General features: G+C 44.7%; 1 protein-coding gene across 2 annotated transcripts in view; it reads left to right on the forward strand.

The window, feature by feature from the left end:
- The window catches only part of gse1b (Gse1 coiled-coil protein b), a 188,610-nt gene that overhangs the window by 113,498 nt on the left and 56,133 nt on the right, over positions 1-18,979 (forward strand). The window contains exon 1 of one of the 2 annotated variants that reach the window (XM_049565121.1): positions 9,181-9,865. The exons of the other annotated variant lie outside the window; for it this stretch is intronic. Coding sequence (XP_049421078.1) covers positions 9,829-9,865 — 37 coding nt within the window. The 5' untranslated portion in view covers positions 9,181-9,828. Of the gene's footprint in view, positions 1-9,180; positions 9,866-18,979 lie in introns of those variants that run through there. 2 annotated transcript variants of the gene reach the window in all.

Below are 18,979 nucleotides of genomic sequence, written 5' to 3' on the forward strand. Positions count from 1 at the left end.
GTGCATACCTGCTTGTGTGTATGTGATCCCACCCTGTCAGCCTGTTGTCAGCCTCTTTGCAGCACGTTGCTGTAAAGCAGGATTCTCCTGCTGCGTCTGCTCCCTAGGTTCCCTCAGCTGCGTTTGCATACCATACACCTGCCCCCTGGGCGATTTCACAGACACACACCCGCATACGCCCCATATACACACACACTACACAGAGGAACACGCAGCACACATGTACACACATATTTGTTAATCAAATGAGCAGCGCTTTTAAAGATTCCCTCCCTCCTCCTTCTCTTCATCTGTGGTTCTCTGCTCTTCTGTCTAATAACAACGGGACTCGCTGAGAGGCAGCAGATCTGATGTGTTTGATATGGAGACAGATGAAGGGTTGGAGGATGCAGGTAAGAGAGCTGAGTGACTATAAAAAGCCTCATCAGAGCAGAGACGTGTGGCGCGATGCATTCCCTCGGCTGAGAACAGGGACGCTTTTGTTGTCTGTGCTAGAAAGCAGGTGTGCCACAAGGCATTGTGGGAGGGATATGATATGACGGCACATCAGGTTGTCAGCTCTGGCCAGCTTCCCCCCACCTGGTTCTCTCGAGTGTGCGTCTGTGTGTGTGAGAGTTGGCCACAATAAGGGCTAGCAGCCATTTAAAAGGGAAATCCACTTTAAATCAGGAGTGACAGTGTTCCAGGGAACATGAGGAGTGCGGGCTTGATTTGTGAATATTAAAATGTGACTCTCAAAGCAAGGAAATGCAAGAGGCGCCTGAAGATATCATCAAGAGAAATTCTGGAGAATGTTCATAGGGCTATACACACTGCGCAAATCATCCATTTTAATGGGTAACTTAATCTAGAATCATGGCTAAGTGTTGCAATATTATTTCTTTCCTCAAAGTAAGAGCATAATTTAGCTTGTTTCCGATTCAAATCACTTCAGTTTGTCAGTAAAGTATCTCTTTCTTAGTGGAGTGCATGGATTAATCTTGCACAGATATGTACTAGTGAAGACAACAGGCTTGTAGAGAATTTTAAACATCAGTTCTTTAGTTTTGGCACCACCTGATAACTGCCATAACGGCAACAAGGAAGTCACCACAGCTAGATAACGTGACAGGATAATGTGCATACTTTGGTTATGCTAATGCAAACGCTTCTCTGGCCTCCAAGTGAAGTGTAACTAATGCTCGATTAAACCCTGTGTAGACAGTTTCTTTGCTAATAACTGAGTCAGTACAGTAACTCGCATGTATCTGGCATCAGTAGCTTTGTAGACACTGTGTTAATGCAAATTCTGTTCCTTTGAGTCGAAATCAAACCAGATGTGTTTTGTGTAAAAGCCAGTCAATGCTGCCTTTGGCTCAGGGAGCTTGTATTATCCCACACTTTGACAAGAATCTCTCTAGACCTCTGCTGTCCTCGCTGGAAGTGTTAGGTTACTCATGCAGCGATCTGCTTTGTGTTGCCAAAGTAAATTGTCAAAATAGACTCTCTCTTTCAGAGTTGCCAGCAGGGTCTCCAAGTACATGAATCTGTTAACTTGAGACTCAAGTGTTTATCTTCACTGTCTTTTATAAACTGAGTCAGGCAGGATTAGCAACACCAAAGCTTCATCAGTAGTTGGACAGTGGCCTGAGATTACAAAACATCCCGTCTTCCCCTTTACCCTCGGTTCTTCCGTCTTGGTTTGTGGTTTCCTTCTCATGTCAGGTTATTTGTCTGTTTATCTGCCAGCAGTGCGTGATCACAGGGAAAACATGAATCATCTTAAGGAATTTAAATTTTTGTGTTTGACATTCTTCCCCTGTTCAAAGAAAATAATCGGTTTAAGCCTTTTGTCTTCTGTTCGTCAACTGCCTGTTGTTTGACAGTTCTTTCAAGGTCGAGTCAGTTAAGCTCCAAGTGATGGAAAAGGCAGACACATTATGCATGTGCATGTGCACACCTTTGCCGTCACCCCAAGGTGTGACTGCAACGGGCGACAAGGCCAACGTCAGAGAGGAGTGCGTCTAAAGTGTTGAGGAGTATGTGTGACATGCTTTAGATGAGTTTGTGCCACTGCGGGTTAGTTTCTTGTAGCAGGCCCAGAGATGTGTGAATGAGCTTTAACCATATTAGGCGATGTGATGATACGTGGATTTCGAGAGCAGGTGGTTTGCATCCAGTGACTGAGCATTTAGTTTGACTTTAACCCTTAGTTGACCTCAATTTTGAAACACAGAATTTCCTTTAAAAGAGATAATGACCTAAAAACTCAACTAGCAGTCAGTTTGGTGTCGCTGCTGTTTCCCCTGCTTTTCACCAGACTGAAAAATATGAGCTCTAATCAGTGTCAGCCATTCCTTAACTTCAGATTCAAGGAAGACTTAACATGGGTGCTTTCCATTCACCTTTTTTATGTGCATTTTTTAATTTGTGTATACAAAAACCCAAGTGTAAGCACCAGACAATTTTTATACTTGGGATAAGGTGAATAAGTTGGTTACGAATAATGGGTAAATATGACTAAGTGCAATGGAAACAGACTCACTGAATAAATCATGACATACAGTCATGATGTAATGTCATTGCATAGGTCACTGCAAGCTCTCTCTCTTGTCTCTGAAGGCTTTTAAAGTGCTTATAATGCACACAAGGTTGTCACCAGAACTCTTACAGAAGCACATAGCTATAATATCAGTTGTTTAAAACTCTCTAATCCCATTGTCCCGTGTGCTATGCATTATTATACATCCATTGTTTTCCTTCGTTAAACTGTGATTGGCTCTCTTCTTCTGCAGTGGTATAATGGCACCTGGTTGGAGAATTAGCACCACAAACTGTTGATCTTGAACTTTCAGTATTTGCGTATCAGATGTGAATGGAAAACAGATAAATTCGCCTTTTTTTTTTTTTTTGTTAAGGAGATTTTCTGAAAATTTGGTTTAAATTTGGCGGCTATGGATCAGAGGCAGAGCAGGTCAACCACCAATCGGAAGATCAGCAGTTCGATTTCTGGCTCCTTCAATCTGCATGTTGAAGTATCCTTGAGCAAGATACTAAACCCGAAATCGCTCCTGAAGGATGTTCCATCAGTGTGTCAGTATGTTAAAAACTGAGTAGCAGGTGGCACCTTGTATGGTAGCCTTGGCCACCAGTGTATGAATGTGTGTGTGTGTGTGTGTGTGTGTGTGTGTGTGTGTGTGTGTGTGTGTGTGTGAATGGGCAAATGGGACTTAGTGTAAAAGCACTTTGAGTGGTCGGATGACTAGAAAGGCGCATTACAAGTGCAGGTCCATGTAAAACATTTGGATGGAAACCCAAATGACCGTTGCTGTTTTGCATGCATTTCCAAAATATATTTTCAATGTGCATAAATTGTCTTAGTAAGGTTGTGTACCATCACAAGCCTCTGACAAAGCTTCACGGCTTCTTTGCAAAGATTCTCCAACTCCCTTAAACTCTAATGGGCACTTTAAAAAGCTGTTCCTCATTTGGTAATTTTATGATGGTGTTGGGGAGAACTGTCAAACACATTGCTCCAAAGGTGGTACATTAATTGAATTGAGATGTAATAAATGCAAGGGCTGTAACACATGGTTCACATAGCCCTTTAGAGAAGCATTCAGTTGTTATATAGTTCTGTATTTAGTATATTCTTTCATTTGTCATGTCAGATAGAGCTAATAAATGTATGCTAACTTTAGATATAACTCATGTAAACTCACAGCTTTGTTGTTTTCTCTTTTTCATGTCAACCATCCTCCTCCTCCTCCTCCTCCTCCTCCTCCTACTCATGGTCGTTGCACACTTCTCCTCTGATCCTGACCCCTCATTTCACAGGTAAGTGCTTGAACTTATGAACACATGCACACACACACACACACACACACACACAATCACACACGCCGATGCTCAGTTACTGTGTCTGGTACAATATATGAAGGCATTGTGCGATTCCGCTGAACTTCTTAGCAAGGCCACACTCCTGGATAATGTTGCTAAGAAACAGGAGCATGTGAAAAAGCGCAGCTGACCTTGGTTGCTGTCCTGTTGACACTGAGGTGAGGAGCTGTGATTACACTGTAAACATGCTGAATATCACTTGGATACAAAGTATTGTATGTTTTCCTTGCCGTGGTAAAGCAGGGTGTCTTATCTATGAGAAGGTAACATCTTTATATCAGAGCTTTTCTGTCCAGTACTGTAGAAACAGCATGTGTGCGAACGAGTGTGTGTATGTCGCAGTGTGTGTGTGTGTGTGTGTGTGTGTGTGTATGTGTGTGTGTGGCTGTGTGTGTGCATACATTTGCATGTGTGGTGCTCAGCTGGCCAGGCGAGAGTTGTGTAATTGCAGGGTTATTGCTGCTGAGCCTGATGGGTAATGACACATTTGCAAATTAATTCTCAGTGCTAGGCTGTGATTAGCATACGGAGAGAAGCATCTCACACACAAAGACCGATACACACACGCACACATGCTCATACACACTGCGCGGGCCTCTAATCACCAGCGGGAGGTCAGGTTAAAGGGGTGTGTGTAATGGTGGAGTGGGTGCGGGTCTCGGCAAATAGGGGTGAGTGAAGGGTGGCGAGATATCATTTCTCGTCAAATTTGATCTGAGACGACGCGTTGAAGTTCAGCTTATTATTTTTTTTGTAAAATCTGTCAAACTCCCAAACGTTACACCCCCTTCCTTCCAAAATGTTTCCTTACCTCTCCTGCTTGCTGTGAGGCCTAAGGCCATGCAATGGAGTTGGCTTCTAAGTCCTTCTGTATCTATAAATGTATATGTGGTTACATGACAATGATATGTGGCCTTGTTTCTGTTTCCGATTAATACACAGTGTTTCCAATACTCAATACCCCACGCTTCGAAGTATGACGCTCAGAGTACCCCCTAGTATCGCTTTTGGAATGTGTCAGTTTCCACTCGTTACATGCATACTATGACTTTTCAAAACAACTTCCGGTTAGGTTTAGGAAAAGATCATGGTTTGGGTTAAAATAATTATGTTTATATGCAAGTTAACTACATAACGTTGTAGTCACGTGACTTAGGTGCTCACAAAGGACACAAACATCTGTCTCCTGGCTGTGAGTCCTGTTTGTTTGACCCATCCATCCACACGTTCTTGCTCTTCTACTGCATCGCTTGTTCTGAGTGTCTAACACTGCTGCAGATTGGTTTAACTTTGGACTTAGTTGAAAGCCTGGTGCGTCTCATACAGATGCTAAGGGGTGCCTTATGCGTTGGTGTCAGACGCCGAGGGGCGTGACAAAGCGTGGGCATTTGACAACCTCAGATTGTGAACGGGTGGCTCCGCAGGAACTGACCTGTTTTTTTTGCAATCGTGTCAGAGTGCAGCAGTTTACAGTATTTGTGTGTGTATCCGTGTGTCTGTGTGAGTCTGTGTGCACCTCCAGAGGCTGTGTGTGGTTGGGAAAGATTATAGTGACGCCTTATCTTTGCTTTCCCTGCTGTGGAAGAGGACCATCTTTCAATACACACACACACACACACACACACACAGGCACAACGATTGAGAGAGTGATTATTTTTTCCTGCAAGGGGGGGGTTGTAGGGAAGACAGTGGGTTGACAGGAAGTGGGCATGGTAGGGTTGTGTGTGTGAGTGTGTGTGTTTGTGAGAGGGAGATCACTCTTCCTCTCTCTCTCTCTCTCTCTCTCTCTCTCTCTCTCTCTCCTGCTCCTTCCCTATCCTTGTCAGCTGACTGCTGTGCCCTCCTCCCATCCCGTTTTCATCTTTCCTCCTTTTTTTCTAACACCCCCTTTTCACTTGTTTTGTTCTTCCCCTCTTCCCTTCTCCTCTCCCTCTCCCCGTTACTCCTTGATCACAGTGTTTTCAGTCACACACACTGCCTCGATCCCCAGGGAGCTTTTATAGCCTTTCAGAGAATGTGTGTGCATGTGCGTGCCTTCTTCTGCAGTGCACTTGTCAAATGTGACTCATTACACTACCTTAAATAACAGAGGATAGCTAGTCTTTAGGATCACTTGTCCCTTAATGAGCAGCAAAATTTTTAAAAAAAAAAGCAAACAGATTATTCTCATCTATTACCTGTCGATGTCCCCTTCCATCACCGAACTGTGCACTGGGTTTCATTTTGAGGCAGTAAGCTTTTATCCTCATTTTCTTCCACATAATGTCTTCTACTCTGTCTCAGATATACTGATATAAAATGATCCAGTTTTAATCTCTGTTTGCTCTACAAACGCTTTTTCAATAGTTAGAACAGTGCAAAAGCCGTACTCAGCACTGTGTTACCAAAGATTTCACCTAAAACATCAAATATTAGGCGACAGTTTATTTGTGTAGTCCACCTGCAGATAGTTTATAGAGTATTTGTAAAATTTTAACAGCATATTAGTGGTCAACATAGTCGAGATTTCACAGTTCAACTAAATTATTTTGAGAACTTGTAGGTATGTTCATGAATTGTTATATGTAGATAACCTGTTAACTATATATATATATATATATATATATATATATATATATATATATATATATATATATATAGATGGATGCCACGTCTCTCTGCTATTCAAAAATGAACTCTTGAACATACATCACCAAAAACTGATTTGACGTCTACTTTGAGCTTTTAGTTTGACCCATGTTGCATCCAGTAACATGGAGGGGTGGAGTTTATGACCTATCCTGCAGCCAGCCACCAGGTTGTTTTGGCTTCACTTTTGGGGAGCTGTCATATCCTCCATTGTTATTATACAGTCTATGATCTCAACTAATAAGGTGTTGAAATATTACAAATAGTCTAAACACTATCTGTAGGTTGACTATCCAAATACATTCATTCATTCATTTTCTGTAAGCACCTATCCTGTTGGGGGTCAGAGGGGCCAGAGCTTATCCAAAATGACATTGAGCAAGAGGCGGGGTACACCCTGGACAGGTCACCAGACTATCACAGGGCTGACACATAGAGACAGACAACCATTCACACTCACATTCACACCTACGGGCAGTTTAGAGTCACCGCCAACCTGCATGTCTTTGGACTGTGGGAGGGAGCTGGAGTACCCAGAGAAAACCCACGCTGACATGGGCAGAACATGCAAACTCACCCCGAGGTTCGAACCCCCCACCCCGGGTTAAAACCAGGAACCCTCTTGCTGTGGGGTGACAATGCTAACCACTGCAACACCATGCTCCCAAATACATTCATTATCCAAATACAGTGTTAATTTTAAAATAAATCATCAAGGATCTGGAATAACCTGTTCCTTATGAAACACTTTAAACGAGGCTGCTATAGCAGCTGGGAGGCAGGAAACAAATTCAAAGATGTATTTGCAGTAGCCTACTAAAAGTGTTACAGGTGCTTGTTTGATTGTTGTTCTCCCATCATAACATCAACATAAATTTAGTTGACACATTTTATTGAATTTTTGAGAAAATTTGTTTAAAATATGGGGGAACATCTGGATGCAGCTTTCAACTGTAGTGTGTGGAGAAAAAATATGAATCGATCTTCATCTTGTCCACCTTACGGAAATTGGATGCTGTATTTTCAGTTCTCTGTCTGTCAATGTGTCATCAGAGTCGGTGGTGTATAAGCACCTCAGGGGGACACGTCGCCTTCCAACCTGTCTTGCAAGGTGCGAGACACTTCAACACCTACCTCACACACACACCTGCGCAAAACAGCACAGAAGCACGCACATGCCTTCCGGCGATGATAATGTGTGTTGTTTGTGCACATTCAGTGCTGCATGCTGTGTAACATGAGGGCTGTGGAAATGTGAACATGTTGCACAACCTCACTTATCTGTCCTTATGTTATAGCATACACACCTACACACCGTAGACACATTGTACTTGTCTTAATTAAACATTTACTGATTTCCTGTCTTTGGATAAATATAGAAGGGCTTTGTTCCCAGAATATCTCCCCCTCCTCCCCTCCCTACATATCTCAATCTATGGACTCTCCTCCCCTTCCACACTTTGCTCTCTCCTTCTGTCTGTCTCTCCTTCTTCCTTCAATCATCAGTCCCTATTAGCGATTATTTGCCCTATTTGCCTGTGAGCATGCCTTTTGCGCTCCCACTCATTCTCACTGTGCTTGTGGATGCGTTTTGTGGAGTTCTTTTTTTTCTCCTCCCCCTGTCCTCAGAGTCTTTCTGAAGGCAGAGGACCCCTCAGTCTGCCTCCCTCCCCTTCCTCACTAAACTCCTGCCAATCCCCCCTCTCTTTCTCCCCCACTGTGAGTTTCATAGAATGGGTTCGAGAGCAAGTCAGCCCTCGGGGCAAACTGTCTTGCTAGAGTATTTCTCCATCATTTCTCCCTTTCTCTTCCTTTCTCTCTCTCCCTCACCCTGTCTCCTGCTGTTTTTTTGGTTTGGCATGGCTGCATCCCAGAAGATAGTTAACTCCTCACCCCTACTGCCACCATCTCAGTCAGGTTTGTGTGCAGAGCAGGCGGCGGAATAACACAGCGTGTTTGTGTGTTTATTCATGTGTGTGTATGTGTGTGTGTGTGATGAAGAGAGAGAGAAGGGGGGAAAGTCTGCTGTCAGCGCAGCATGGTGAGCAGTCTGTGCGCTAGGCTGCACAAGCCAAGTTTCCTAGACGGACACACAAACGCACCCACACACTCGCAGACAGAGACAAGGACTCTTATTTTCAGAGAAGAGAATGGAGGCGGGGGATCTTTTATATTTTCCTCTTCCAAACACGTAGCTGTTCTATTGTGAGCTGCCCTTGAAGACCCACGGCACTCTATCTGCACTCTCTATTGGTTGATGCTTTCCTACTGTCTGATACAGTGTGAACAGATGCTCCCTTGATAGTCGTTGGCCTCTCGCTGTCACTGGGGCTGTCCAATCAGCTGTCACCCTGACTCCGAATTGAACTGTGACCACTCTCCTCCTCGGGTGAAGCATCAGCACCGGCCGGTATTTCCCTCTCATCTGTACCCTCGCCTCTTCTATCTTTTTTCGCTCTAACACCACCACCCCCCTCACACACACACACACGCACACACACACACTTTCACGCTATCTGGCTGTGTTGTTGCCTGGAGGGAGTTCATTCTGCCCTCCTTCTCTCCTCCTCTCCTCCACCTCCTTCTCTCCGTATCAGCAGTGAAAGAGAGGGAGAAAAAAGGGAGGGTGAGAAAATGAGAGAGAGAGGCAGAGAGAGGCAGAGAGTGGCAGCAGTAGCGGAGGAAGCAGAGCCGTCTCTCCTCTGATCATCTTTCTTGGATAGAGGGATAAAAGACAGTCCCAGGAATCAGTCGTCGCTCTCGTCTTCAGGATTTACCCAGCCTGTATTTTATCCTCCCTCCTGCCTCTTTTCACCTCTTCTTGGCACTGGACCGATAGCTTTTACATCTTTCTCCGGCTGTCCCGGCTCCCTGGGTGTGTGTTTGTGTGTGTGTGTGTGTATGTGTGTGTGCGTGTGCGTGTGAGAAAAAGCGTGTTTCCTGCTGCTGCTTGGAAACGGACAGCGAGTGTGTGACCCTTTGCCCGTGGGGATCACGGGCAATAGTGAGGGGGTCGAGAGCGGGGGCGTGCTCAGGGGATCGACCCTTGCACCTCTCTGTCTGTGTGTATCTGTATGACTGTCTGTGTGTTTGTGTATGTGTGTGTCCTAGCTGGCTGGGCGGTCCCAGCCTCACGCTTGGTTAGCGAGGACCAGAGAGCGGGGATGACAGGCTGAGTCCCAGCCCAGCCTCCCCTCACACAGAGCCTCGTTTCTGGGTGGCTGCGAGGGCAAAGCCCCTCTCTAGCTCAGTCATCCAGGACAGGACTGCAAGCACGTCTGAAACAAGTTGCTCTCTCTTCATGACACTTAAACAGTAACCATGTTTGGACTAAAAGCACCACTTTACTACTTGCCAGGTAAGCTATTAGCAATTGTGTGTGATGTGGAAATTTTCATTTTTGCGTGTTTGTATGCATTTCAGTCTACAAATATATTGTGTGTATGCACAGTGGTGGTTTAAGCAGTGTATATGTGTGTGTGTTTGTGTGCTCTGAAAAAGTGCACAGGAGGTTTGAGGTTAGCTCTGGAGTGCATCTAAGGAGACGCTTGTCTTTGTGTTGCTGGTCCTGAGGTTGGAACCTGAGATCCAAGGCTGGTAATGCTGTGTGACAGCAGCTCTCACTCTGTTTCGCTAAGCTCTCAGCCCTTTATCAGCATGGAAGTCAGCAGGTAAACAGGACACTAAGTGGCAGCGTGTGTTTTATTCAACGCGACCACACGGCGAGCAGAGGAGAGAAGCAAATTTGTGGTTTTGTATGTGTGATTTGTCTGTTCGTATCTGTCTGTGCGTGTATTTGTGTGTCTTTGTGTCAGTGCCGGTGACTGTGCACGCATGCATGCACACATGCATGTTTGTGGTTTTGTGTGTGTGCGCCTGTGTGTGTGAAAAAGAGTGAGTACTAGGGCGGCGTGAGGTTACCGCCGGTCGGCGCTTAAGTGCGTCTCACGGCTCACTGGGCACTGATTGTGGAGAGGACAGCCAAGAGAGGGCAGTGAGAGAGGGAGAGAGAATGACAGGCTGTGGTAGGAGGGGGGGAATCAAAGAGAAGGGAACTTAAGACGGCAATATTTTCCTCTCTGTGCGTCGTTATTGGGCTCACTCTACCATATTGCTTTTATTTGTGTGTATTCCGGAATCCGGAATTTTTGTTCATACATGTATTAATGTTTCCCTGCTTGTGGTTGTTTAACAAGCACACTGTGCACTTACACCTGTGTACACAAAAATATATGCACTATGCTGTGTGCAATGAATGCAGTGACTGTTTCACTTGCAGTTTACGTAATCTTTTTGATTGTTTAATCTAAATCTGTGCAAAGGAGCTGGTCCTCTGGTTAAAAGAATACTTAACCTCCAAACTGATAATTTCTATATCAGCTACACACCCCATGTTATGTTGAATTCTGGAAGACAATTTAGTTTTTTCTTACATACGTCCACGGTGAAGAATCTTGATGAATTAATGAGAGGGGATTGTGTTACAGAGCAGTGAAACTATAGCAAAACATCCGTTGACAACCTCTCACACAACTCGTCTCATCTATCCAGTTGTATGCTTGGTACTTCCCAAACACATTTTTCTCAAAAACCACATTTAAAACACTGCTGCATAACCAGTGCAGATGCACGACTCATCTGCACCTGTTTATGTGAGAAAAACATGTTTTTGTACAAATTCAGTGTAACATGGGATCAAGGATTGATATACAAATGGTCATTTGGGGGGTGAAGTGTTCCTTTAATGTGAGTTTTCATCATTGTGTGACTGTTGTCAGCAGAAGAGGGTATACTTCACTGACACTTAATCGTGATACATTATTTATGTGCTTTAGTCAGCAGGTAGAGTGTGCAGTTAGACTATAACCAGCACCAATTTGGTTTTGTCCCTCGTATTTCAGTACAGTGGCCTGTTGCAATACACCTCTTCACCTGCCAGCTGCAACTCAAACATCACCTGTCCACCATCACTTAACATTATTTTTGGATTTTTTAAAATTCTTTTCAACTGCCTTTTACCAAGCCCAATCTTTCTTTATTTCTTTTTAGAAATATTTGTCTTCTCTTATAGTTTTGTTGAAGCCTACAACACAGGCATACAGTATGTTGCTTTTATGCACTTCAATTAATATTTTTCTTTCAAAGCTACATTGGCCAAATGCAATAATAACCATATTTTGTCTACATACTTTACTTTATGTTTCATGCACATTCTTACACTGCAGGGATCCTAGAAACACAAGGCACCCCAAGATTAATAGTCATAGCGTAGTAGCAGATACTGGTCATTATTGTGTTTTTGCAAGTCTTGCAAGTGATATAACAACTAATGCAAGGAAAACCAAGATACACAGATAGTGTATCAAATAACCTCTGTAAGGGTAAAGGGTACGGTACAGCACAATGAAATAAAAGATATAACTTCTCCCTGCTAAACGAATTCTCATCGCAGTGTCACCACATCTATAGGACTACCACATATTAGGTTATCACCACAAACCAAATAAGCATTAAAATTCTCTTCTGTACTTTTTCTTAAGCATATCTTCACTATGTCTTCTGTGTCTCGCATGCCTACCTCTCTGGCTCAGAAGGAGGGTTTTGAAATGGAGATCTGCCGGTAAAGGCCACAGAGCACCTGCTGTGTCTGTGTCAGGAATAAAGACAGAAAGAAACACACGCAGAGAGGTGTGTGTGTGTGTGTGTGTGTGTGTGTGTGTGTGTGTGTGTGTGTGTGAGGGGGTCACAGAGAGGGAGGAATGACTCAGTGCAGTACTTTGCTCCGTGTGCCAGAGCTCCTGACCACAGTCAAGGTGAGGGTTTGATCAAATAAGGAGAAAGAGAGGGAGTAATACGCAAAGGAAATTAGAGAGGAAATAGAAAGGATGAAGCGAGATAAGAGGAGAGAGGGACCTCCTCAGCTTCCTCCTCTGTCTCCTCAGGCCGTTACCTCTCTGATTCCTTGACACCCTCCACCACCCGGCCATCGCCTTCATCTTCCTCCTCATCCTTCTGATCCTCTTCCCCTTCCCATGTTTGTCTAATGGTACCTTTCCTCCCTTCTCCTCACTATGTGTATGTGTGTGCATGTGTATGTGTCGCCCCTTTTTGACCTCTAAACCTCCTACACCAACCTAGCCCACAGCAGGAGAGCTACAAAGATTGGAGACACATAGAGAGGGTCTTGGTTGTGACATTGGCCAAAGCTAGTAAGGTGTGTGTGTGTGTGTGTGTGTGTGTGTGTGTGTGTGTGTGTGTGTGTGTGTGTGTGTGTGTGTGTCCGTCCGTCTCCCTTTCTCTCTCTCTCTGTCTTATCTTGTGTGTGTGTGTGTCTGCCTGTGTGTGTGTGTGTGTGTGTGTGTGTGTGTCCAGCACTGTGGGTTGCTTCTTCTCTTCCCCCTTCTTTCATTCAGCCACTGAATGAGCCCCTGCCTGCCTTCCCGTCTTAACCGCCGTTGCCTTGGAGACCATGTCAGACACATGCTAGTTCTCCGTGATTATTTGACAACAAAAAAGGTTGGGTTAAATAAAGAGGAACGAGTTGGGGTGTGTGTGGTGTGTGTGTGTATGTGTGTGTGTGTGATGGTGAGAGAGCAGAGAAAGTGGAGAAAGAAATGGATTAAGAGAGAATAACAGCGAGGGAGGTGGAGATAAAGGAGGAGAGGAGAAGCACTTGAACTTGGGTTGCATTAACATCACAGCCGAGGTGGAGAAGAGCCAGGGAGCAACCACTTCAAAATGGAGCATGGTCACTCCTTCTCCATATGCCTCCTCCTCACTTTTACACTCCTCCAGTTTTTATTCTTCTCGCTATCTGTCCCTCCCTCCTTCCCACACTGGTCTGTATCCTTCCTCCTTCTATTCATCCTCCTCCATACCTCCCTCCTTTATTCTCCAAGGTGATTTCAGAGAGATCAAATCTTGTTTAAACCTCTTGTACTGTGTGTGTTTTGTTTGTGATGCGTGCGCACATTTGTCTGCATATCTTTCTGCTATGCGTGCGTGCGTGTGTGTGTGTGTGTGTGGGCTTGTATTCATGCCTGTGTGTGTTAAAGCTGACTGCTCAGATCTACGGGATTGCTCTCTGTGGTTGTTGTTTTCCCCCAAAACTGTCTGCACTTACAGCCCGGGGGTAAAGCAGCAAGAAAGAGGAAGAAGAGGAGAGAAAGTGGGATGGACAGACAGAGATGCAGAGAACAAGAGAGTGAAAGAGGCAACAACAAAAAGAAAAACAATAGGTGATGCTGAAACCACAGAGACGAGCAGTAGAGAGGGGAAGTGAGGTCAAAGACCAAGAGGGGCTGTAGTTTTGTCAAGATGAGCCGCAGATGAGGTTTTGGTGCAGTTAGAGCATCAGGTGTTGCTCACCAGTGTTTCCCTTTGCTCAAAATCGCTTGCAGTAGACAGATTTATTCAGGCAACCAATTTGTAACCAGTCAAGGCAGGACTGTATACGCAACAGATTAATATGAATATGTAACTGACTTTACCTTATACTGAGAGCGAAGCGAGAATAACACTTAAACAAATCCAGGCCTGAACCAGTCTGATTGCTGTGGTCTTCTCTCTTCCCGTCTCTCTGGCTCTCTCTGAAAATCAATTCCTAGAGAACACAGCGACATGGACAAAAAGCCTTTCAGCACACGCGCACACACACACACACACACACACACACACACACACACACACACACACACACACACACACACGCGCCAGGGTAGTCAATATGTGCATGAGAAATGCTGGGTGTTGAGCCCTTGATCAGAGTGAAGTCTAATCACTGGTGATTACTGAGCACTTGTTTAGGACCAAAGAAGAGTGCTGAGTGTGTGAGGAGAGCTTTTTTTTTGGTAAATGTGCATATTGTGCATCAGCTTCATGTGTGTGCGGAGCCATCACATGCTGGTAACCTTAGCCAAGGGAGAGCACTCATTGATAAAAAACAGCAGAGGAGTCTATACTGTGTCAGAAGATTATCTGTGCAGTGGTGTAATCATTATATCCAATTAACCACGGTATCTTTCCTTCTCCTTCCTCCTCTCCGTTCCTCGCTGAAGCCATCTCCTCCGATCAATTCCTACAAATCTCCCCGCTGCATCTATTACTCTCTTTATACCAGCATCTACTCATGTGTCACTGGTCTCACCATCTTTCTCCTCCTCCCTCTGTGCTTTTATCCCCCAAGTTCACTCTATCATTGTATCCATTTATCTGCGTTACCCCTCCTCTGCTCCTCGGCCCTTCCATCCCTCCATCCCTCCCACTCCATGTGCTCTGACAGCTCTGTCATTAGATGGCAGTAGCGGCAGTAAAGCAGTCACAATGATGGACTACCGGCTCCCTCACCCTTTTCCCTCTCCCACTCTCTCTCCCTCACTCTGCCCTTGCAATAAAAGCTCTGACCCATTCTCGGTGTGGCATCTGTTCCACGCCAGTCCGCAGGTGGCACTGCCCCGGTCATGACCGTAAAGGTCGGCGGTGGCGCATTTCACCGGCTGCCCCGTTAGCCTGCTCATAAACACAGGGCTGTTAAACTGTGACCCTGCACACCTGTGGCCTCGGCTCCTCTCTGGATATGAGCCACCACCAGCAACAGTGTTAGGGGAGTTCCAGAAATACACATGGGCACATTTTTGTATGTCTATACATGTGAGAACCGTAACTGACCACACATCCTATATACACAAATCATTATTCAAACTTCATCACTGAAAGGAGTATTTTAGCATCTCCCCCCGCCTCTAATGCTTGTGCTAAGGTAAGCTAAACAGCTCCTGACTCCAGCTCTGTGCTCCGAGGAATAATTCATTTTGGGAAATATGTATATTTGCTTTCATGCTGAGAGTCAGATGAGAACGTCGAGACCACTTTCATATCTGCATGCTAAATATGAAGCTAGAGGCAGCAGGCAATTAGCTTAGCTTAGCATAAAGACTGGAAGCAGGGGTAAAAGGCTAACCTAGCTCTGTCCAAACAATAACCCCCCTGCCAGCAGCTCTGAAGTAGAGCTCTGATACTCTGCTGGAGCCTGACTGGGCCCTTCCTGAGCCACCAGGGTCGGTCTGGAATTTCTCATTATTTCCCTGGGCTTGAACCGGGTCAGGTTCTCACCAATTTACTGTTTGTTGTTTGTTTGTTTTTTAAATGAAACTGGCAGTTCTCATGCATTAAATGGCAAAAGTTTTGATGGACTGAATCAAGAGGGAAAAAGAGAGAAAGAGAGGGGATGCGACTGAGAGAGGATAAGTGATGGAACAACAGAGCAATACAGTGGATAAGTGGGGAGATGATGCACATGTGGGAGGGATGGAAACGAGAGAGAGGCTGCAAGGCGACTTGGTTGCACACTGGAGGCATCAAGGGGAGCAGCCCGCTCTGCCAAACCTGTCGTGCATGACAGACTATTGAAATACGAAAATGAAGGAGAAGTGCTGCGACTAGTTTGATCATGCTTTAATATTAAAAAAAATAAATATCGTAATATATGAATTATAATAGGCTATAGTTTATATTTTCTAAAGCAGAAATTCAGATTTTTAATCAGGCCCAAAACTGCTGCTGTGGTTCAGGCTTGGGTCCTGCTTGGACAGAAATTGTGTGGGTTCATGAAGGGCCCGATCAGAGCTGTATGCTAAAGAACATTAATTAACATGTTTTATATTTTTTGTCTGATCCATACAAACACTGAACTATTCTTTTAATTAACTCATAGATGTGAGTGTTAACAATCTTCTCATCTAACTCCCAGAGAGAAAGCAAAGCATCGCATTAAATATTGAGCTATTCCTTTAAATAAAGTCATAAAAAGTGAATTTTTCAGCTTCATCAGGACATTTGGTTGTCCTCCATCCTGCATTGGAACACACACACACAAATACATACACACATACATAATAACTCACAGTGACACACTATTCGACAGACATTGGGTGAGCTAACAGGTGCAGGGGGTAATGGGGGCTTTGCTGGTATCACAGTAGCATACAACTATGATTTATGGACTGCAGTCAGCACTCTTCCTCCCTTTCTGTTCCCTCTAGTAGTCTTGTCAGTTTGGCACCAGGGAGACGCAATGCTGTTTGTGTAGTGCATTGTGTTGCATGTGGGTTTGTTTGTTCTGCTCCTCTGCGGCTGTGGCCAACGCACACACACATATACACACATACAGAGGCAGCAGTTGGGTGGGAAACTGTGTCTTCACAGCTGTGTATGTGCAGGCATATCAGTTGGCAGGTCTTGTGTCTCACACTCGGAGTGCTTGTCAAACACTCGGCTATCATGACGGACACTCACCTCTGCTCTTTTGCGTTAAGTCGCCGTGAACTTACGTGAACCCCATTTGGAATGTGCGAGCAATGATCATGTGGGCTGACTTGTATTTTGCGGTTGAGCGCGTGTGTGTGCGTGTGCTCGTGTGTGTCTATGTTGTCACCTCTCTCCTGAAACATTATTCCAGCAGCAGAAATAGTTGAGCTCTAATTGCCTTCATCTTCCTTTGCCTCCACTAATCAAATTAGACTACAGAGAATTCTAATTAAACCCTGCCTGCATCTGATGGTGCTGGGTTCACACACGCACACACACACGGATACACATCACAGGTTGACACATGTTCACGGAGTCAGTATTATTTTTCACTTATGAGCACTCAGATGAGCAGCGGTTTAACATTAGAGAGCAGAGTGGTGACTGGTTTGTAAACTTCCCACCAGCTGACCGCCAGAATACCAGACTGCATTAAGAATGGGTGTGGAGAGCATGGAGGCAATGCAGCACTCTGTGAGGTGGTTTGTGTCATTGATTTGTTATAATACAGTAATGCAACATTAAGGATGCTCAGAGGAAGCAATGATTTGTATAAACTGAGTCATTGTTCTTGTGTATTCGAGAGAATGAGAAACAAAATTGAAGTGAGGATATACAGAAGGTATGAAGAGAGAGTTTATATGATCTATTTCAAGAGAGAACTTTATATTGATTTTGGCCTGTGATACAGAGACTACAGGATTGTTCACTCAGTGTGTACCATGACACCATGTTGGACCTGACTCTTGGTTTCTAAAGGTTAGAGTTGTGCTCAACTTGATGTGTGCTGGCTGATCAGACTATTGCTCCAGACACGCTGCGGCTGTATTGTCATTCATTTATCATAATGAAATACACAAACATAAGGTGCACGGATAGCTGTTTGAGATTACTATATACCTCTGAGTTACAGGGAGGAACCAAAGAAATCTGCATTTGCGAAGCCTATAAAAGCAAATATGTTGCAGATAGGTATGTTAATGTTCATACCTTCACGCTCACACACATATATAGAAAGACAGACAGACAGACAGACAGACAGACAGGGATATCTGTTGCCAGATGACTTTCTTCTGCAGGGCAGCACAGGTTCAGTTACATTTCGTCCACTTCCTCCCTGGCAGAGCACCTGCTGACTACACCAGCAGGCGTCAATGTTCAGCTGAGCAATCAGGTTCTCACACTTACAAGTTTTAATAAACATGCACACTTACGCACGCTCACTAGCAGCGATACACACACTTATAAACTGGCAAATGCCATTGATCTCAAATGTTCCCTGCCCTTTTAACGGCACCATAAACGCACGGCGGGTAGAGAAACAAGCACAAAAAAGGAGGTAGATGAGGTTAAAGAGAGAAGCAGGGTAATCCTCCCTCACTTCCCGGGGTAATTAGGAGTGTGTGAGGCAAAGATTTATGAGGAAGAGGAGTGGAAAACAGAGAACTGTACCACCCAGAGAGAGGGTAATAGGGATTTGGAAACAGCACTTTTTCCTCCTCTGGATCTCTGTAGAGTGTGTGTGTGTGTATTTTTGTGTACGATTTTTTTGTAGTGGATGGGGGCGGCCTTTTAAGCTGGCAGCTTTCCAATCATTAGTCGATGGGATTTCAGAGCTTAGCCATCAAAGCAACCCCTTTGCTTAAGACAAGGAATAAAGAAAGTGCAATTTGCCTGTGTTCAATCCCCTCTCCTCCTCTTTGTTCAATGTGTTAAGCGTTTGTCTTTCTTATATAAACATGCAGCTACTGTCTCTACGTGCAGTTTGTGATGTTATAGCTGAAGCTTGTGTATTTCCCCTACCTCTTAGATGAGCACTAGTTTTCTGTTGTGCTCAATAGCCTTCCTCTGGGCCTGGTGGGTCCCCCTCTCTTCCCTCTCCCATGGCCAGTCTCCAGGGTCCAGAGAGTGTCGAGGCAGAGTGCTACAGTGTTTATAGACAAGGTTGTAAATACCTGTGTCACCATGCTTCTCTCTACTCAGTGTGTGAGGGGTTAAGGATGAGTGGCCAGTGACCTCGGGGTGACAGCAGGAGGTGGAATTGGTGCGAGAGGCTCACCAGGTCAGTGGTTCTCAGTTATCTTACACAGCTGGTGTAATGAGTGAATAACCTCCATCTTCTACTTTATTTGCAGAGGTTTTTGCTTTGCTTGTTGTGTGTGTGCTT

The sequence above is a fragment of the Epinephelus fuscoguttatus genome, linkage group LG2 (genome assembly GCF_011397635.1).
Source record: "Epinephelus fuscoguttatus linkage group LG2, E.fuscoguttatus.final_Chr_v1".
Lineage (NCBI taxonomy): Eukaryota > Metazoa > Chordata > Actinopteri > Perciformes > Serranidae > Epinephelus > Epinephelus fuscoguttatus.